Here is a 23,015-nt window from a genome sequence, read left to right on the forward strand (position 1 = left end):
GCTGGGCATGGTGGTTCATGCCTTAATCCCAGCACTTGGGAGGCAGAGGTAGGAGGATTGCCCTGAGTTTGAGGCCACCCTGAGACTACATAGTGAATTCCAGGTTAGCCTGGGTTAGGACAAAACTCTACCTTGAAAAAACAAAAATAAAAGTACATATTGGAGCTGCAGAGATGGTTCTGTGGTTAAGGCCTTGCCTACTAAGCCAATAACCCAGATCAATTCCCACCACACATGTAAAAACCAGATGCACAAAGTGGCACATGCATCTGACGTTCATTTGCAGTGGCTGTCAGCCTGGTGTGCCCATTCTCTGTCATTCTCTTTCAGCTTCCAAATAAATAACACAAGAGTAAAATGTTCCCATCATATTCAATGTATTTTTCAAAATGACAGATTATAAGAGCATAAATAGATTTCAAAAATGGTCTTTAATTAACCCTTGCTTCCCTGCATATGGGTATCCAAATAAGGTCTATCTCAAACTCATATACTGGTAGTTTTATTTTAGTTCTTCAGTAATTCACCTATCATAAAACATCTTGGCAGTTTCTTAAAATATCGTATCTAGAAAGGATTTTTATCTTAATAATATTAAGTCTTCCCATCCATAAACATGGGTTATCTTTCAGCAATTTTTTTTACAATTTTCAGCAAATAAGATATGGCTTTTTTTGTTCAATTTCTGAGTGTTTTATTGTAAATGCAGTTTTAATTTACTTCCAATCATTCACTGCTACTACTAGAGAACTAAATTGTATATGGTAATCTTATATCCTATAAACTTGCTGAATTATTAGTTTGGTTTAGATCTTCGAAATTATTTTATGGATTCAGATGGATTATGTCATCTGTCTATAGAGCTGGTTTTATTTCTTTCGAATCTGAATGCCCTTTACTGTTCTTACTTGCTTCGTTTCCCTAGCATATTGACCATGACTGAAGTTAAAATTTTTAAAAAAAGATAGTAGATAAGTTTTTTCTTTCACACAAATGCACATAAATTTGTAATACCCAGTAAATACCTCTTTAACAAGTTGATTGACAGATTGCTGCCCACCTCCAGAGCCCCAGACACTATCTTTACGTTTTCCACCTTTAGACATACTCAGGAGCACAGTAGCCTTATCCAGAGCAGCTCTACCAAAAAAAAAAAAAAAATTAATTTTAATACATGCCTAGGCTAAGCAAATTATCAACAGATAAAATCCTACATGAACTGAAAACTTTCATATACCAAAGCAATATAAACTTTTGAAAACTTTCAAGACAAAAAGTAGGTACCAAAAATGTATTATTAATATTCTCATGTTGTCTTACTTCCACTGCTCAACAACAAAAAAAGACATTACAAAATAAATGATCACCAATAAAAGAACATTTCACATATAACTAACTTATCTACATCTAGGCCTTTCCATCCAAGGTTAGGCAACTAAAAACTAAAGTAGCCCTACAAAGTTAACATCTAGACCTGGGAAACCTAAGGCGTGTCTAAAGACACAATCTAAGTCTCCAGAAAATTAAAAGCATAGAGCCAAAATACCTCATTGGCTTAAAAGCAATGAAATCAAAAATGAAAAGGAAATTTTCTAAGTAAAGATTTCTATATTAAAAAATAAAACTATAAATGGGGCTCTTCTGCTAATAAGATTGTTCATCTTGTTAGAATATTAAATGACTATAGAATCATAGAACTGGAAGAGACTTTAAACATTGTACATGTGGTGCTTTCATTTTATAAGTAAGGAGACTGAGGCTCAGAAAAGGGTGACTTGCAATGTTAGGTAACACCCAACTACACTTCAGCATTTTATTACTGTCTTCTTTCTGTTATTTCATGCCAATAATTTTACCAGTGGAATATAGACTAATGGCAAATACATGTCCATAATGTCTGATTAATGCAAGTTTCATTTCACAGGATGCTATAGTTTTGAAATGCTAAGTAGCAAAATTTTTTACTTACCTAGCCTGTACACAATCTACAGTTCCTTTGTAACTATCAATATAGGTATTACATAAAATTCCATCTCCAACAGCTCTAGCAATAAACTGGCCCACCAACTATAAGAAAGAGAGAGAGCTATTTAAAAAATTCTAAAATAAACCCTTACAGGATACAATTTCTAAATACATGAATGATAACAATTAGTTGTACTATAGCCAATGCCTAAAATATTTATTAGGATATTCAAAAAGCACCTATTTAACATCAATTACTCTTGGCACTTACTCCATATTGGCCTTCAAGTTAAAATGCCATTGGAGTCAAGGCAACATCTGTTTTGCTATTAAATCCCAATACTTTGCACACTATCTTAACATATGATCAAAAATACTTGTCAAAATGGCTAAAAGTCAAGAGAAATGCATTTTCTAAAATATATATATATATGTGTGTGTGTGTGTGTGTGTGTGTGTGTGTGTGTATATATATATATATATATATATATATATATGAACATCTCCACACGTGTATAAAACACATTCCACACACACTAAAAAAAAAAAAAAAAAAAAGCATAGAAAAAAAAAAAACCTAAAATGTATGCACAGCATGGGGAAGGAAGGAATAAGATAAAATTCAGCTTACAGTCTCAATGAGACTGTTTAAAAGAGGGTTGGGTATATTACCTAGCATATGCAAGACCCTGAGTTCAATCCCTAGTACTCAAAAAAATAAAAGCAAGCAAAAGTTAAACTGGGTGTAGTACAAGGAGGATTGCAATGAGTTCGAGGTCACCCTGAGACTACATAATGAATTTCAGGTCAGCCAGGGTTGGAGTGACACCCTACCTTGAAACCCCACCCAAAAAAAGAAAGTTAGAAAAGGAGCTAGGGAGATGTCTCAGTGTTTAAATGCAAATGCTTACAAAGCCTGCCAGCCAGAATTTAATTTAGTACCCAGGTAAAGCCAGATGCGCGCTTATAATATCAAGAGACCCAGGCGTGCCCATACACACACATATACATGCAAATAAATTTTTTGTTTATTCTTCAAGGTAGGGTCTTACTCTACCCCAGGCTGGCCTGAAACTTAGAGCCATTCTCCTTCTGCCTCCAAGTGCTGGGATTAAAGGCATGTGCCACCACACCCAGCTATATTTTTTTAAGTTAGAAAAAAATACACAAAGTTACAATGCATTTTAAAATTTTTATTTATTTATTTATTTGCAAGGAGAGAGAGAACACAGGTGTGCCAGGGCTTCTAGCTCACGAGCTCCAAATGCATTGCCTCTCTGTATATCTGGCTTTACATGAGTACTAGAGAATTGAACCCAGATCCTTAGGCTTTGGAGGCAAGCGTCTTAAGAGCTGAGCCATCTCTCCAGTACCACAATGCCATTTCCCTTCCATCTATTAAAATTTGCTAGGATAATGTATTATTTTTATAGTCATTTAAGTGTAGAAAGTAATGAACAAAAAAAAATGACACAAAAACTGACACAAACCTGGGGTGCTCTAGGAGTATCCAATGCTAATTCAGGTAGATCTTTCAACAACTTATCAAATGACTTTTCTACATCATTTGTGCTCATGACTGTCCCACAAAGGTCAGAAAGAAGCTTAGATGTCATTTCTCTATGACTAGCCTTGCCCTCCAGTGCCAACGACACTGCCAACACCGGTACTCCACTTTTCATTTCTCCAAGGTTTAAATCTCTTAACATTTCCTATTGAAAAGAATAGGGAAAAAATGTATTTTAGAAAGCATGTCATTATAGCTCAATGGAGTTTTATTTTTGGAAAATTATGCCTCTATATATTATCTTTCCCTTTCTTAGATATAGTCAGAGAAATAGAACTATTAAGCACAGTCAGAATAGTAGTATTAATCTACTTTGTCTAGCTTTTACTGCCTGAATATCAATATATCCAAGACTATGAATTATACTGAAAATAGTTTATTAAACAACAAAATACTGCTAAGGGTTTTTTTTTGTTAAGATTTATTTATTTGAGAGAGAAAGATACAGAAATAGGCAGGGAGAGAGAGGGAAAATAGGTGTGCCAGGACCTCCAGGCACTGCAAACAAACTCCAGACGCTCCCTTGTACATCTGGCTTATGTGTGTACTGGGAAGTCGAACCTGGGTCCTTTGGCATTGCAGGTATGCGCCTTACCCACTAAACCATCTCTCCAGCCCATTGCTAAGTTTTGAATTAACTAATCCTTTAATCCTTGGCTTGACATTCTATTACCATTATTTCTAGGAATACTATTAGATAAGCATTTATTGTGAAATTCATTTTTAGATTATAGGCCATCTACACACTCTTCATAAAAAGAAGACAAAAGTTTACTGTTTCATGAAAAATTTAACATGTATCTAAAGTGAGATTAATGTTTTATTTAAGTGCTGGGATAAAATTAACTTCCCCCATTGAAAATAGCAATTAATATATACTGACCACTAACAGTGTTATCAGGCATTGTAACAGACATTTTGTATTACCTCAATTTAATGATCAAAATAACCTGAAGTAGAATACAGGTGGTATAAACCTAAAGGCTAAGTTCTAAATCCATTACTTAAGAGGGACTTCTTTACTGAAAATTTTTTTGAGGTTCTTTAAATCATGATATATCACTAAAAGAATGCCAGAACTATTTTCACAGCTACCTAAGTGGTATCCTTGTTAGTAATTCCTTCATCTTGATAATTTCATTTTCCTCTGACTATAATTTAACAATGTTTTTAAATATGATACTCTTTTTCCTGGAAAGCTTTCTCATCATCAGATGCCTCAAAAACACCTCTTTGATTGTTCTCCATTTTATACTTCCATAACACTGCTCATTCCTTGGTTCATCAGGATACAACTGGTTTACAGGACAATCAAATATTAATAGTCCTTGCCATCACATGACTCTTTTGCTCCAACAGAATGTTTTACCTTGTATTTTAAGAGCTGTCTACTATCATTTCCTTCAGCTGACTGGGCATAGAGTAGGAATCACCTATCACAAATTCCCCCCATGTGGCAATGCAATAAACCAGTAATTATTTTGAACTGAAATCCTGCAAATCCAAAGATAACAAACCTCAAATAGCAGACAAATCACATTATGAAACATGTAAATCAAAAAAGACCAGTCTGGATTTTAACAATCCAAATAATAAAATGTCTTTAAATAACTTCTACTGTATTTCATTCTATAATCCTAATGAAAACAATAATTTTATTTTACCCTTTTAGATTTATTTTATGAAAAAATGATAAACACATTAAATATTCTCACACAAATTACGTTTCAAAAACATAATTTTATTCTCTTGGTTTACTTTTTGTTTTTAAATAGCTGTATTGGTGTTCTTTGTTTTTTGATACAAAGAGACCTTAGATCTGGAGGGATGACTTAGTGGCTAAGGCGTTTGGCTTCAAAGCCAAAGGACCCAGGTTCAATTCCCCAGGACCCACATTAGCCAGATGCATAAGGGGGTACACACATCTGGAGTTCGTTTGCAATGCAGAGGCCCTGGTGCACCCATGCGCGCGCGCGCGCGCTCTCTCTCTCTCTCTCTCTCTTCCTCCCTCCCTCTCTCTGCCAAATAAATAAAAATATTTTTTAAAAAAAAACAAAGATACCTTTAAGCTAATCCAGAACATTCAGGCTTGCTTAACTGAGTCTCATGAAGAGGCTTCAGACAATCCATAAGTGCCCTGAAATTGCTAAAATTATCTTTTATAAGTTACAAAAACAGATGTTATAAATGTGTATTTATTTTATTTATTTATTTTTTTTTTTGGTTTTTCGAGGTAGGGTCTCACTCTGGTCCAGGCTGACCTGGAATTAACTATGTAGTCTCAGGGTGGCCTCGAACTCTCGGTGATCCTCCCACTTCTACCTCCCAAGTGCTAGGATTAAAGGCATGCGCCACCACGCCTGGCTAAATGTGTATTTATTTTTTAAAAAAATAGTGGTTGTATCATTTTTTCCCCAGAAAAGACACAGTATGTAGATCTCATCAGATCCCAAATATACAAGCATGCTTCTAATAGCGTTTTCTCTCCTACACTAAATAAATTATACTTGTAACTTTACACCTACCGCAACTTCATTAGTATCTCCATGCTCAAAATATTCCTGTATAATTGGTGTCAAAGTCTTCTCAAATGCTGTTTCATCCAAAGGTAAAACTAAAGTTTCATAAACACAGTTCTCCTATGAGAAGATGAGAGACATATGTAAGGACAAAGTATTCAGATAAACTAATTGGAATTTTAAATTCCAACTGGTTAGTTATCACATTTAGGCAAGATAAAAAGTTCAAATTCAGGACTGGAAAGATGGCTAGACAGTCAAGGTGCTTGACTGCAAACCCTAATGACCCAGGTTAAATTGCCCAGTACCCATGTAAAACCAGATGCACAAAGTGATACATGCATCCAGAATTTGTCTGCAGTGGCTAAAGGTCCTGGCTCGCCATTCTCTCTTGCTGTGTCTATCTCTCTCTATTTCTCTCTAGTTGAAAGGTTTCTTTTTTTTAATTCAAATTCAATTAAGTCAACAAAATATTTAAAATAAATAAGCCAAGAGCCAGGGCTGGTTAAGGCGCATGCCTGCGAAGCCTAAAGACCCAGGTTCAATTCTCCAAGTCTCACGTAAGCCAGATGCACATGGTGGCACATGCATCTGGAGTTCGTTTGCAGTGGCTAAAGGCCCTGATATGTCCATTCTCTCTCTCTTCCCTTCTCTCTGTCTCTAACAAATAAATAAAAATAAATAATGAAAGCAAGAACCAAAGCTTTTATAATAACCATAATCAAAGTATAGAAAATCAATATTGTAATAATAAAAATAACCTAAGGAAAAGCACTATTCTAACTGAAATTTTAAAAAGGAAGATTAAAATGACAATCACAAAACCATGTCTCTCCCACACAAAAACTTGTACTAAAATATCTATGCAATTTGTGACTGTCTACAGTCTAACAACATATACTTGGAAAACAATAAATATGAAGCAGATTCCACAATATTTGCACACCATTAATTTTAAATCTAGTTTTTTCATGTTTCATAGAAATATTTCCATGTCCAATCATTAAAGTAAATAAGTACATACAAACAATAAACAATGAAATCACCATATACCCTGATATTTTACTGTTTACATTTTTTATCACCAGTTCTTATGCTGTTCAAAGACAGAATGTAAAAAAAAAAAAAAAAAAAGAACTTCGTGAAAGCTGGAATTTAATTTTAAATAATCCAGAATTGGGAACAGGGGAGTACACAAAAAGAAGGTAGAAAGTATATAAAGGTACAGGATTAAGTAAGGTTGCCTACAAGTTAACAAATAATTAAGCATTGATACTGATACAGCTTAAAGTTGAGTACAAGCAGGATCATTATACTAATTGTCATAGTTTACAATGGATATTCCCAATAGATTCAGGAGTTTACTAAAGCTTATAATTAGAGATCTCCAGCCACCTTGCTGGAGGAGGTGTCACCCTGGCAGATCTTAGGGTTCAGCCCTAAGGTGTACTTGGAGGCAGATCTGATTTCTAGTCTAAGGTATGCAATAGTTGGTTGAGTTCTGCCTGCAGTTTCTAGAGTGTGCTAGTGGCAGTATCTGTGTGCATGGACCTGTAAAAGCGTCTTCTACCATTATAGAACAACCCCTCAATCTATAAACATTAAATAAATCCTTTTCCTACCATAAACTGTGTCTGGTTTGGAGGTTCATCCCAGCAATGTGAAGCTGACTATGACACTAATCTCTATTTTTGGAATTTTTTCATTGAAAAGTATACAAGCTAGGAAGATGTCTCAGCAGATAAGTGCTTGCTCTACAAACATGTGGGCCAGTATTTGATTCTTTTAACACCCATGTAAATGCCAGGCGAGCATGGCAGCATGCAACCTGTAGTCTTCATACTAGAGAAGAAGGGATGGGATATGCAGGGCAAGTTATCCAGCTAGAGGAGCTTAATCAGTGAGCTCTGAGTTAAAGTGACAAGGCCCCTGCTTACGTAAATAAAGGCAGAGCAACTGAGGAAGACACCTAATACACAGCTCTGGCTGTCACACACATGCCAACACACATCATACATGTTAAAAAACATATATATGTATAAAACTTCACAATAAATATTAATACATTTGCATTTTGGCATTAACCCTGGAGAAAAATGCACATATCCTCAAAACTTAATTATCTGTAATTCTTAGGATATTCAGATATATCATAGGATATTCAAAATGTTACATATCTCCTTTTTCAACTAATATAGTAGCTATGTGAACTCTAATAAATTTAACAATCCTAATTCAATGATCCTAACCCTAAACTTACATCCTTTTGACTCTAGAAGCAAAGTGAAAATTACACATAATTATAAACTAACTGGTTTTCCTAATCTGAAATTAACTTAGCAAACGGAGTTCTGATCTTAATATACATGCTGTGTGAATAAATATATGATTTGATAGCTACAGAGTATAAATTAATGCACATCACTTCACGAACTTATGAATAAAACTAAAAGTTTACATTTTTTCCTGTTTTATTTTTTATTATATTATTTATTTGACAGAGAAAGAGGGAGCAAGACAGAGAGAGAAAATGGGCACACCAGGGCCTCCAGCCACTGCAAATGAACTCAAGACATGTGTACCACCTTATACATCTGGCTAACATGGATCCTAGGGAATCAAACCTGGGTCCTTTGGCTTTGTAGGCAAATGCCTTAACTGCTAAGCCATCCTTTCTTTTCTTTTCTGAGGTAGGGTGTCACTCTAGCCTGGAATTCACTATATCATCTCAGGGTGGCTTCAAACTCACAGCAATCCTCCTACCTCTGCCTCCCGAGTGCTAGGATTAAAGGCATACACCACCACACCCAGCTTTACAAGCATTCTGAATATTAAAAAAGTAATTAATACCTGGTCATCGTCATAGTTTGGATCTTTCACATCCACTTCCTCCACATCATATACCTGCCCAGGTGTACCCCAGACACCTTTCCCTCCTGCACCACCTGAAAAAGTTTATAATTTAAAAAAAAAAGAACACAAAGCTGACAGCCTGCCAAACAACCAAAATTTGAAACGGTAAATATGAAAGTGTTAAGTAACAGGTAAAAAAAAAAAAAAAAATCTGTGTTTTTTATTTCTATGCTAGTTTTTCCAGTTAAAAAATATATTTGAAACTTTTTATTTAGATCCCATTTGATTGTATGCATTTTGCACCTTTAAACAATATGCCATCTTCTCAGCCCAGTATTTTTTATTTCCTAAAGCTAAAGTATCAAGTGCAAATAATAAATAATGTAAGACTTAAAAACTAAAAAGGCAAAGGTTTTAAAATATTTTTTTAGAAAATCTGAAGAGTAGACCTATTGAGGAACTTATGGGAAATGATACCACAGTTGAGCTCTAAATTCTTGACATTTCTGAGAGACAGCGAGAGAAAACACACACATCAAAAACAGCAAAATGTGGCATGCAAAGCTCAGCAAGACTATTCAACAAAAGAAAAAAAAAATGTCAGGCATGGTGGTGCATGACTTTAATCCCAACACTGGGAAGCTGAGGTAAGTGGATCGCAATGAGTTTAAGACCAGCCTGAACTACAAAGTAGGTGAATTCTGGGTCAACTAGAGTGAAAACCTGCTTCAAAACACACACACATACACTGCCTACTAGGTGAACATTAAATTTACTTTAGGTATAAAAGTATACATTAAACTATACTTTGCAAATGCAAATAGCAGTACGTTACAAGTAACTGTTTAAGCATAAATGTCAAAATACTCAAAAAGCAGAGCTATAAAGACTCAGAAACAGATCTAGGAAAATGTTAAAATATAAATTAGGGGACTGGGGAGATGGCTCAGTAGGTAAGCACTTGCTGTATAAGCATGAAGACCTGGATTCAATCTTCAACACCCACATAAAAAGCCAGGCATGGCTGTGCATGCCTAACCCCAGTCTTACATGGAGCAAGGACAGGAGTGTTGTGGTCAGCCAGTCTAACTGAAAATAAGCACAAGCTCCAAATAATAAGGCAGTGTAAAAATGATTATGGGCACTTTCCTTCTCTATCCTCTGCAACATAGGGCACATACCACATGTATAGACACAGATAATTTATACTGTTATTAACAGTGAAAAAAAAAACAGATTTATTCAGTAACACTTATGGATTCACGACTTCTTTTAAAATGCATATATAACTGAAAAGTATCAGCATATACTCTACTTTGCTGGGAAAAAAAAATTAAGTTGTCAAAAATAAATAAACCTGGGCTAAGGAGGTGGCTCAGTGATGAAAGGTATTTGCAAAGCCTGCTAGCCCAGGGTTCAATTCCTCACTAGCCATGTAAAACCAGATGCAGAGTGGCACATACATCTGGAGTTCATGTGCAGTAGCTGGAGGCCCTGGCACACTCGTGCTTTCTTTCACTCTGTCTCTCTCAAATAAATAAAATATTGTTAAAGGAAAACATAATATGGTCCTTAGTATTACTATGTAAATACACACACACACACACACACACACACACACACACGCACAAACCATAAAACCCTTATGATTGTTCATATTTCTATCATTCTTAGATGAAAATTACAGTACAAGGACTAGACAATTCTTCCACATTTATTCACTGCACATGGTATATGCCAACCTTTCTTTGGCAGTCCTCTTCCCTTCCCAGATCTAGATCGTCTATCTAGCAGCCTTCCTTTTGGACTGGTGGGCACAGTTACTCCACTTCTAATTGTTTCGCTTCCATTATCACTGACAGAATCGCCTCTCCCAGAGTCCCGGGATGAGTTTTTTCGTAGTCGTCTTTTTGCTTTGGCATTAATTCTAGCTTCGTTAATGGAGGATGCGGAAATCCAATTTCCATTTATTTCATTCTTTATTTCTTCAGTACCAGTATTTTCTTCATCACCAGAAAAGAAAGAGTCACTTAAATTATCAGGATCTTAAAGAGAAAAACAAAGAGAGAAAACTAAGTATTTTAAGTATCTACTATTAGGCCACATAGTCTTAAATTTGATCATAGCAACTCATATGAAATTAACATTTTTATAGATTAGTTAACAGTCATATTGTCAACTTCATATGGATCAATCTAATAAATAACAACTAAATATTACTTTTCGTATTGTCAAGGAAAGTAAATAGGCATTAACTTTTAATAAGCAAATTTTCCTGAGAAAAAGTCACATAACATGTTTAATGTGATAATAAAATTTATCTTAATATGAATACCAAAAAATCAGACTTGTAAACAAAGAGTTGAGTACCTGAAGGTATTAAGACAAAGGATCTTGATGGGAGATAATCTATTTACAGAATGTCTATTATTTATTAAGCCTTATAGTGGTACTACCAAATTCAGAAACTAATTATACCATTTATACAAATATGAAAACTAAGGCTCAGAGTATATTTAAATGACTGTCCAAATACTATCTACTTAATTACAAAGATGAATAACTCCAGAGAGCAAGCAACACATTGGCAAATTTGTCATCATAGTTAATAACTGAGCTTCAAAATAGGGCATGTTTTCAAAACCATGATCTCCAAATCGTACTTCATCTCTCCATAATTGACTCAAATTAGTTTCTATTCTATGAAGTTTCTAGTCTACAAAAGATGGGCACATTGTCCCCTGAAAAACACTACCATATTGGAGTTCCATATGGTCCCTTACTTGAAATGTCATTTAGCCGGGCGTGGTGGCGCACGCCTTTAATCCCAGCTCTTGGGAGGCAGAGGTAGGAGGAATGCCATGAGTTCAAGGCCACCCTGAGACTACAGAGTTAATTCCAGGTCAGCCTGGACCAGAGTGAGACCCTACCTCGAAAAACCAAAAAAAAAAAAAAAAAGAAATGTCATTTAATAACTAGTCTCTCAGTTATCCAAATTATTTAGGAAATACCTCAAGTCTTATTCCCTAACATCTATAGCAAAAGTAACACTAAATACTTTTTGTCTATTTATACATACATACATATATATTTATATTTATATTTATATACAAGGAGAAACAGAATGGGTGCACCAGAGCCTCTTGCCACTGCAATGAACTCCAGACACATATACCACTTTGTGCATCTGGCTTTACATGGGTACTGGGTATTCAAACCCAGGATGTCAGGCTTTGCAAGCAAGTGCCTTAACTGCTGAGCCATCTCTCTAGCAGGGCCTCACTGTAGCCCAGGCTGACCTGGAACTTATTCTGTAGCTCCTGGCTAGTCTTGAACTCAACTGTGATCCTCCTACCTCAGCCTCCCTAGAGCTTGAATTAAAGGCATATGCCACCATACCTGGCTCTCTAAACACTTTTAGTCAGAAAGCCTTCTGAATTATTACTGCACCAGAGTTTTGTTCAGTGTGGCTAACTCATCAGAGCTGAATCACCCAAACAATTTTTTTACTTCTTTTTTCTGATTTATTTTTATTCATTTGAGACAGAGAGAGGTAGAGAATGGGTGAACCAGGACCTCCAGCCCCTGCAAACAAACTCCAGAAGCGTGTGCCCCCTTGTGCATCTGGTTAACGTGGGTCCTGGGGCATTGAGCCTTGAACCGGTGTCCTTAGGCTTCACAGGCCAGCACTTAACCACTAAGCCCCCAAACAGTTTTAAGTATGCTGTGGTGGTTTGACTCAGGTGTCCCCCATAAACTTAGGTGTTCTGAATGATAGTCTCCCCAGCTGATAGCTATTGGAAATTAAAGCCTCCTGGAGGCAGTGTATTATTGGAAGGGGGCTTATGGGTGTTATAGCCAGTTTCCCCCATAGTGGTGTTTGGCACACACTCCTGTTGCTATTGTTCACCTCATGTTCTCCAGGGAGTGATGTCCACCCTCTGCTCATGCTGTTGTTTTCCCTGCCATCGTGGAACTTTCCCCTCCAGCCTGTAAGCCAAAATAAACCTCTTTTTTCCCCACAAATTGCCCTTGGTTGGGTGATTTCTACCAGTAATGCAAACCTGATTGCAACAGTAAAGTGGTACTGAGGAGTGGGATTGCTGCTAGACACCTGACTGTGTGGCTTTGGCCTTTTGGAGCTGACTTTCAAGAGGAATGTGGAAGGATTTGAAACCTTGACCTAAGAGATGCCTTGCAGAGCTGTAAGTACAGCTTGATGGACTATTCTGGTCAGAGTTAAAAGACCTGAATGCAGTAAGAACTATGGACTGTGAGGTTTAGCTTATGAGAGTGAAAAAAAGCTTTGCTTGGACTGGGCTGGAAGCAGTTTGTGTGAAAAGCTTGCCGTTATGCCTGTGTACTGAGAAGTTGTGCAAGACTGCTTTGTGAAGAAATGAACTGGTGTGAACACAGGGGTATGACACAGAAAGAAATCTTTAGGCCAAAACTGCTGCCTATTCAGCTGCAATTGAGAGATTACAACCTTTGAGATTGGGCCAGCTGACCTGCACTAGAGCAACAAGAAGAATGCAGACTCTTTTAAAGGGGCCTGAGTGCTCAAGGAGTGTCCTGTTCTTCAAAGTCTGCTTTATTCCCCCCTGGATTAACAAACTGGCACTCTATCTGATGCTGTGGAGTATAAAAAATGCAGGAAACAGACGGTCATTGAGTTTCCAACACCGTTTTGTGTTTTGGAAACAGCCATAGGCAGTATGAAGCAGGTTTGCTGGATGCCTGCATGGAGACCCGATGGGCGTCATGAGGATGAACTGTGTGTTGCAGTAGAGACCCAGGGAGATGCCGGGACCATGAGATGGCTGCCAAGGAGAGCTGCTGATCCCACAGGAAGTTTTCTAGGACTGTGAGTAGCCTAGCTGGAGGGGCAGAATTGGAATACCAGAGACTTGTTCCTGGTTAGAATTATTGGACTTGGAAACTTGTCATTGACTAGAGTTGTTGGACTTAAAGCTACAGAGTTTGATGTTTGTCCTGGTTGTTTTAAAACTCATATTGTCTAAATGTTTCTTTGCTAGGCCTAATGCCATCTTTTGCAATGTGAATGTTTATTCTGTGCCATTATGCCCTGTGGGGGGATATTTTTGGTATTATGGCTCAGTTGAAAGACCTTGGACTATGGGGATGTTTGAACATCATTGGGATTGATAAAAACTATGGAGACTTATAAAGTTTGATAAATGTATTACATTTTAAAACATGTATGGTTATCAGTTTATGGGGGCCAGGGGTGGAATGTGGTTTGATGTCCCCCATAAACTTAGGTGTTCTGAATGCTAGTCTCCCCAGCTAATAGGTATTGGAAATTAAAGCCTCCTAGAGGCAGTGTATTGTTGGAGGCAGGTTTATGGGTGTTATAGCCAGTTTCTCCATGCCAGCGTTTGGCACACTCTCCTGTTGCTGTTGTCCACCTTATGTTGGCCAGAGGGTGATGTCCACCTTCTGCTCATGCTATCGTTTTCCCTGCCATCATGGAGCTTCCCCCTCAAGCCTGTAAACCAAAACGAACCTCTTTTTTTTCCCACAAGCAGTGGGAAAACTCTTGGTTGGGTGATTTCTACCAGCAATTCAAACCTGACTGTAACATATGCCTACTTATAATTATGTGTCCAGTCAATGTTCATTCAGGGCTTTGAAATGTTGAAACTAAAAATTTTAATCAACCTATTAAAAAACCTAGATGTGTTAAACCTTTCTCAATTCAAAAAGAAAAATGTCAAAAAATAAATACACACCTTTCAATAATAACTCTTAATATCAATGGCTTCAATGCCCTAACCAAAAGACACAGGTTTGCAGACTAAATTAAAAAGAAGGATCCTAGCCCAGCGTGGTGGTGTATGCCTTTAATCTCATCCCAGCCCTCGGGAGGCAGAGGTAGGAGGAATGCTATGAGTTCAGGGCCACCCTGAAACTACATAATAAATTCCAGGCCAGCCTAAGGAGTGAGACCCTACCTTGAAAAAAAAAAAAAAATAGCAGGATCCTTCAATTTGTTGCCTCCAAGAAACTCACCTTTCTATAAATGATGCACATTATCTTAGGGTGAAAGGATGTAAAACAGTGTTTCAAACACATGGGCCTAGAAAACAAGCAGGAGTTGCTATCCTAATATCTGACAGGGTAGACTTCAGACCAACATTTGTTAGGAAAAATAAGGAAGGCCACTTTATATTGATTAAAGGAAAACTCCACCAAGAGGGTATATCAATCCTAAACATATATGCACCTAACATAGGGGCTCCCAATTTCATCAAACAAATGCTATTGGAACTAAGGTCACAGATAACACCAAACACTGTTATAATGGATAACTTCAACATCCTACTCTCATTAACTGACAGGTCACCTCAGCAAAAGACAAACGAAGATGCATTTGGATTAAATGAGGTCATAGAACAAATGGACCTAACAGATATATACAGGACATTTCATCCATGTGCTTCAGAATACACATGCTTTTCAGCAGTATATGGAACATTCTCTAAAATAGACCATATGTTAGGACACAAAGCAAATCTTAACAAATACAGGAAAACTGAAATAATTCCTTGCACTCTATCTGATCACAATGGTATCAAACTACAAATCAATAGCAAAAAAAAAAAAAAAAAAAAAAAGCTATGCACCATAAACAAAATCATGGAAACTAAACACTACACTACTAAATGATGAATGGGTCATGCAGAAAGCAAGAAGGAAATCAAAAAATTTCATAGGATCAAATGATAATGAGAACACAACATATCAAAATCTCTGGGACACAATGAAGACAGTCCTAAGAGGGAAATTAATAGCTTTAAGTATCTATATTAAGAAATTAGAGGGCTGGAGAGATGGCTTAGCGGTTAAGCGCTTGCCTGTGAAGCCTAAGGACCCCGGTTCAAGGCTCGGTTCCCCAGGTCCCACGTTAGCCAGATGCACAAGGGGGCGCATGCATCTGGAGTTCGTTTGCAGAGGCTGGAAGCCCTGGCGCGCCCATTCTCTCTCTCTCCCTCTATCTGTCTTTCTCTCTGTGTCTGCCGCTCTCAAATAAATTTAAAAAAATACTTAAAAACAAAAAGAAATTAGAAAGGTTGCAAGTAAACAACTTAATGCTTCACCTTAAGGCTTTGGAAAAAGAAGAACAAGGCAAACTGAAAATCAGTAGACAGGAAGAAATAATAAAGATTAGGGCAGAAATTAATAAAATAGAAACAAAAAAATCCAAAGAATTAATGAAACAAAGAGTTGGTTCTTTTAAAGGATAAACAAGATTGATAAGCCCTTAGCAAATCTGACCAAAAGAATATGAGAAGAGACAAAAATCATTAAAATTAAAGGTGAAAAAACTCCAGACATATGCACCACTTTGTACATCTGGCTTTATGTGGGTACTGGTGAACTGAACCTCAGCCATCAAACATTGCAAGCAAGTGCCTTAGCCTCTGAGCCATCTCTCCAGCCCTTAAAATGTTTTTTAAAAGTACAAAATGTGTTAACTTCAAAACATAACAAACAGTTTTACTATCATGCTTCCATAAAATACAGAATGGCCTGAAGCTTGCTCACAAAACACAGTTTAAGATATTACTTACCTGTGGGGTTTACATTTAGTATTTGCTCATTTTCTACATCCATTTTTCCTTAATTTCACTTGCACTGATTAAACTAATTACCAAATGAAAGTCTTCCTTTTGAACCTATTTTTTTAAAAAGAGAAGAGTAAAAGTTTCAGTATCTTCTACATTGATAAAATTAAATTCAACTTAAGCACATTATTTAAAAAACACATAATTCCATTTTTAAGTGCTTTACTTTTAAAGATAACCTAATTAATATTTGGTTCCAATTCTCTTGACAAGTTTATCTGAGATTTTTAAAAAAAAAGCAATACAGGGCTGGAGAGATGGCTTAGCCTTTAAGGCATTTGTCTGCAAAGCCAAAAGACCCAGGGTCAACTCCCCGGGAACCCTTGTAATCTAGCACAAGGGGTGCATACATATGGAGTTCGTTTGCAGTAGTTAGAGGCCCTGAGCGCCCATTCTCTATCTGCCTCTCTCTCTCATTTTCTCTCTCAAATACATAAAAATATTTTTAAAGACAAAAAACACTGGATTTTAGCATATGCCAATATCACATAATTATTTCAAATTAAAGAAATACACACCAAAACTTTAGGAACATAAAAATATTGGATAGTTCTCCATCAATAACATATGGTAACTACTATAAAACATATACAACTCAGTTTTGGTCAAGCATCTGTAATTGTTATCATTCACACCACAGCAAATCTGAAAGCAGACAATTATCTACCCCTTTATTACCCACATCTCTATTATTACTGAGACTAACAAAAAATGTGTAAGTCAGCTTTTTCTTTTTAATTTCTTTTGAGGCAGGGTCTCATTCTAGGTGGACCTGGAACTCACGCTGTAGCCCCAATCTGGTGTTGAATTCAGTTACCCTCCTACCTCAGCCTCTCAAGTGTTGGGACTAACAGTGTACAGCTCCACACCCGGCCTCATTCAGCTTTTTCTATGAAGAACTCATTTCCTCTTTAAATTTTAGCATATTGTTTTCGTATTTGAAAAATTAAATCTTTTTTTTAAACTCTTGGTTAGAGAGATGACTTAGCTATTAAGGCACTTGCCTGCGAAACCTAAGGAGCAGGTTCAATTCCCCAGTACCCACAAAAGCCAGTTGCAAAAAGGGATGCATGCATCTGGAGTTCATTTACAGCCCATTCATTCATTCTCTCTCACTCAAATAAGTATTTAGCCAGACATGGTGGGTGCACACCTTTAATCCCAGCACTCAGGAGGCAGAGACAGGATGATCACTGTGAGTTCAAAACTACCTGAGGCTACATAGTCAATTCCAAGTCAGCTTGGGCTACCTCAAAAAAAAAAAAAAAAAGTTATTAATGTCATAAGGTTTTAATAAAATCAATTGTCTCTTAGGACAATTAACTGAGGGAAATCCAATGTTACCTGAAATGCTATCAAGGTATTTTTTAAAATATATGTCCATGAAAACTGTTACTAGAAGGCATAACCAAATTAAATTTGAGAAATATTCTTTAGTTAAATGTTTTTCCCTGTTTAAACCAAAGAGGTTGGATATAAGTTCTTCTGCCCAGTTACAATCATTCCATTAACAATATTATTTGTCTTTGAGATGTAGACTGGCAAAAATTCATTGTAGAAATGCATTTTTACACAACATAAAAATAAAAGTTGTAATCAGTATACTAGTTAGTATACCAGTCTGACTTAGGTTGTTCAATTTATTGTTGGATACAATGATATGGGATGTATCCTACGATTCAAAGGTGAAACTGGTTTTTTTTTTAATTCTTCAATAAATATACCATTATTTATCATCTTTATGTTTTTTCTCAAAAAAATAAGCAAGCATCAATTCCTAAAACAAAAATAATACCCTATGCTAAAGTTATGATATAATCCTTTGGCTAAAACCAAGATGCTATCATAGTACTTGAGAAACAGAAAAAGGTAAAAGTCTTTCTCTAGTTCTCTGCAAAATAAATTGACATTTGATTCCTTATAGCCAGTGACTAATGGGGCCCCATCCCTCACCATACAATTAATGGTTGATATTAGAGGGAGAGACCTTTTTCAGTAATGTAGCCACTGATACTGATATGGTGACCATGATCCTGTAAATAACCCTAACTAAACTCAATGGGCCACAAAAAAAATAAAAGATGTAAATAGGAGACTAGTTTGAAAATGGGAAGGGATTAGTTGGGGTGAGAAGATGGGAGTAAATATGATCAAAACACATTATGTACATCCATAAAAAATATAAAACCCACTATCATATACAAATAAAAATATTGAATATATAGGGCTTAGTGGTTAAGGCACTTGCCTACAAAGCCAAAGGACCTAGGTTCCCCAGGAACCACGTAAGCCAGATACACAAGGTGGTGCATACATCTAGAGTCAGTTTGCAGCATCCGGAGGCCCAGGCTTGGCCATTCTCTCTCCTCTCTGCCTCTATCGCAATTAATAAACATATACATACACACACACACACACACACACACACACACACACACATATATTTTTTAATCCTGATAGAGAGCTGGAGGGATGGCTTAGCAGTTAAGGCATTTGCCTGCAAAGCCAAAGGACTCAGGTTGGATTCCCCAGGACTCAAGTTAGCCAGATGCACAAGGAGGTGCACATGTCTGAAACTCGTTTGCTGCAGCTGGAAGCCTTGGCATGCCCATTCATTCATATTTATTCTCTCTCTCTCCCAGTCTTTCTCTGTCAAATCAATAAAAATATTTTTTAAAATTTTTTTTAAAAAACTCTTTATCTATGAAAAAAATACTAGCCAAGCATGGTGGTGCATGCCTTTAATCCCAGCACTTGGGAGGCAGAGGTAGAAGAATTGCATTGGATTCAAGGCCACCCTGATATTACACAGTGAATTCCAGGTCATATTGGGCTACAGCGAGACCCTACCTGGAAAAATCAGTAAAAAATTAAATAGTAAAAATATGTATATAGGGGCTGGAGAGCTGGCTTAATGGTTAAGGCACTTGCCTGTGAAGCCAAAGGACCCAGGTTCAATTCCCCAGTAACAACATAAACCAGATGCACAAGGGGGCACATACATCTGGAGTTCATTTGCAGTGGCTAGGGGACCTGGAGCCTCCATTATCTATCCTTCTCCTCTCTCTCTCTCTCCTTAAAAGTAAATTTTTAAAAAATCATTAAAAGATGTATATACTCATACAGATAAATGACCAAAAATAATTTGTAGAACTAAATATTTAATACTTGCCATGATTTTTGAAAATGCCACATGGTTTCATCTCAGTGAATGAATTGCATCTTGTAAGGCTGTGTCATGTATATTTGAGACTTTTTTTTTTTAAATATTTTGCTCATTTTTTATTTATTTTGAGAGTGACAGACAGAGAGAAAAACAGATAAGAGGGAGAGAGAGAGAATGGGCGAGCCAGGGCTTCCAGCCACTGCAAACGAACTCCAGACGCATGCGCCCCCTTGTGCATCTGGCTAACATGGGACCTGGGGAACCGAGCCTCGAACCGGGGTCCTTAGGCTTCACAGGCAAGCGCTTAACCGCTAAGCCATCTCTCCAGCCCTATTTGAGACTTTTAAAATTACACTTGAGTCTTATATTCTTTTTTATCTTTTTGTTGTTGTTTTAGTTTGCTTTGGTTTTTATTTTTTCCAAAGCAGGGTCTCACTCTAGCCCAGGCTGAACTGAAACTTACTCTGTAGTTCAGTTCCAGGCTGGCCTCAACCTCACAAAGATTCTCCTTACCTCTATCTCCTGAGTGCTGGATTAAATGTGTGCACCGCCACACCCAGTGTATATCTCACATTTTTGATGCAAGTATGTTTGAAAAATTATTTCATGGCCAGGCATGGTAGCACATCCCAGCACTCTGGAGGCAGAGATGGGCTGGAGCAAGACCCTACCTCAAAAACAAAATTTTTGCAAAGTACTTAATAAATGAAAAGAAATACCTATAACTGAAGCTTACAATGCCCTTTATAGTTCAAAATGGATTTGATATTCAGTATTTCATGTACCTCGCAGGACAGTCTTGAGGCAGGCATTCTACTCTGAACACAACTCACAGTAAAAGAGGGTTCATGATCTTTCAAGAAAAAAAAAAAAACGCAGCAAAATGAAGAACCAGAATCCAAACCTTGTAATTTTAATACAAAAATCTATAATACCCCATAGAAACATAATTAAGATTAAAAGAGATTCATGTATTAAAACATATACTTATTATGACAAATTCTAAAATAGTGCCTGCCAACACCAAAAATAATTAAACCATTACACAGAAAAGTAAAAGAAAATTATCAAGAAATGACTATCACAGCCGGGCATGGTGGTGCACGCCTTTAATCCCAGCACTCGGGATGCAGAGGTAGGATTGCTGTGAGTTCGAGGTTACCATGAGACTACATAGTGAATGCCAGGTCAGGCTGGGCTACAGTGAGACCCTACCTCAAAAAAAAAAAAAAAGACTATCACTAACAACTTACCAAATTTGTTTCAAGTTATTATAACAATAGTCCTTTTTTAGACAGTAATTTGATCAAGCAATCAAGAACTCAGATACACTTGATGGCAACAAAGCTGTTTTAAAGGATATGTTCCACATTTTTACCCTCTTTCATGTACTAGGCTTTTTTCCCCCAATACATTTAGCACTCCTTAAGATACTTACCTCAAACTTAAAATGTAAGTCAAAAAAATAAAATAAAATCTTCACTCAATTTCTTTCATGCTAATCTATAAAAGTTCCTTTTAATTGAGAAAATTTCTTTTCTCCAGTGACTATGCCTTGAAAATTACTGTGACATTTCTGCCCCGTCAAATTTAGACCTTATGTTAACTAGTATGTTCCTGGAATTCATTCCTGAGTCACAATCACACTAATTAGCAACTTGAAGTCAGGCTAGCAGCACTCTACACAATGATGCAAAAGCAATAAGTACAGAAAATATCCAAGCAGCTTTTATTTTTGCAATGCTAATAATTATTTTCCCCTTAACATTACCACAACAGAAAAAAAATCAACGAAAATATAATTCCAACATGCTATAGAAATAGGAACTAGGAAATCCAATAAACCGTAATGCAGGAACGTTATAGATCTAAATATCAATAATTACATTTTAAAACCTGGCTGCTAAAGTCTTTTGGAGGGGGGATTTGGGGGGATTTTTTTGTTTGTTTTTAGAAAGGAATACGGTGGTTTCCCAAATGGCTCGTTGGTTTCTTCAACTAGAACACCACGGCCGCAGAGACCATGGTGAATCAGGCACAAGTTAAAGCAGCGGATAACCGCCCCCGTCCCCGTGGCTGCTTCTCAAGCCCGCGGCGGCGGCGGCGGCTAGCACCGCGGCTGCTCCCGGGGCGTTCGGGGCGGGCGGGCGGGCGAGGGCCCCGGAGCCCGCGCACGCACTCCGCCTGCGTGTGCACAGACGGCCTCCTTCCTGCCTTTGTTTTCGCTACATATTCCACTTTGGGGGTATTTGGGGAGGGGAGTATATTTTTATTTGTTTTTGGAGAGGGCCCTCTTTGGCCAGCGCGGCCTCGCGAGCCGGACCCTCCGACGGCCCCAGCCCGTCTGGCCGGGGCCAGGCGGCGGCCACGCCTGGGCTCCGAGGCCCGGGAGTGCGGGACGCGGCGGGCGCCGTGAGGGTGGCCGGCTGGGGGGTTCGGGGCCGCCTCCCCCGGGCTCTCGACGCACACGTCTCCCGTGCCCAGCGCACGGTTCACCCTCGGCCGGCCCAAACCCGAGGAGACCCGCGCCCCCCGCGGGCTGAGGAGAGGACGGGCCCCGGCCGGGCCTGCAGGCTCCGAGGAAAAAACCCCCGACGCGAGGAGACCCGACCGGCGCCCCCTCCCCCTGCCAACGTGCGGCGCTCCTCACGGGAACCAGCGCCCAGGCACGCCGTCTCCCCGAGTGCGCGGGGCGCGCCCGCCGGAACCGACCCCTCAGGGCCGCCGCCCCCGCCGCCGCTCACCCAGGCCCCCGGGTCCGCCGGCCCCCGACCCCGTTCCTCAAGCCACCGCTGCAGCCTCCGAGCGTCTCTCTGACCCCTCTGGCTCTGTTTGTTTTTGTTTTGTTCTACCCAGTAACACGGGGGCGACTGGGTGGCGTTTATTGGCCGAGGCCAGGAGGTGGACTGGCCAATCGTGGCCCGAGGAGCTGCAGCTGAGGAGGCAAGGGAGGGAAGTGAAACATGGAAAGTCGGGGAGGGGCGCAGCAGAGCGCGTGCGCAGCCGGCAGGGGCGGGAGGTTGGGGGGGGCGGGAAGTGGCCGGCCTAGGAGCCCCAGAGCGGGAAGCCTGGGTTGGAAAGCGGGCGTGGAGATGTAAACGTAGGCAAAAGGACTGCGCCTGGGCTGGGATCTGAAGTCTGACTGCTTTGACCTGTCTCGCCTATTCCTTTCCCAGGGAGGGCGTAGGGCAAACTCAGCCAATGCAGACTTCCCTGTAGGTGGGTCCTCACCTCCATTGACAGAGAGCCATCCTCCACGCTTAGTTCCTTCTTTGTGCACGCCATGGCTCCTCTTG

At 38.5% G+C, this 23,015-nt stretch overlaps 1 protein-coding gene across 2 annotated transcripts in view; it reads right to left on the reverse strand.

The window, feature by feature from the left end:
- Positions 1–22,625, reverse strand: part of Pdcd4 (programmed cell death 4) — a 30,646-nt gene extending 8,021 nt beyond the window's left edge. Inside the window, exons 1-8 of one of the 2 annotated variants that reach the window (XM_045140243.1) lie at positions 22,464–22,625; positions 16,500–16,604; positions 10,647–10,949; positions 8,902–8,996; positions 6,058–6,171; positions 3,456–3,677; positions 1,970–2,067; positions 1,026–1,140 (exon numbers count right to left, since the gene is read on the reverse strand). In XM_045140243.1, coding sequence (XP_044996178.1) covers positions 1,026–1,140; positions 1,970–2,067; positions 3,456–3,677; positions 6,058–6,171; positions 8,902–8,996; positions 10,647–10,949; positions 16,500–16,542 — 990 coding nt within the window. In that variant the 5' untranslated portion in view covers positions 16,543–16,604; positions 22,464–22,625. Of the gene's footprint in view, positions 1–1,025; positions 1,141–1,969; positions 2,068–3,455; positions 3,678–6,057; positions 6,172–8,901; positions 8,997–10,646; positions 10,950–16,499; positions 16,605–20,504; positions 20,524–22,463 lie in introns of those variants that run through there. The other variant, XM_045140251.1, reaches the window with a different exon arrangement.
- Between the last annotated feature and the right edge of the window lie 390 nt (positions 22,626–23,015).

This window comes from Jaculus jaculus, chromosome 1 (assembly GCF_020740685.1).
Source record: "Jaculus jaculus isolate mJacJac1 chromosome 1, mJacJac1.mat.Y.cur, whole genome shotgun sequence".
NCBI classification, from domain to species: domain Eukaryota; kingdom Metazoa; phylum Chordata; class Mammalia; order Rodentia; family Dipodidae; genus Jaculus; species Jaculus jaculus.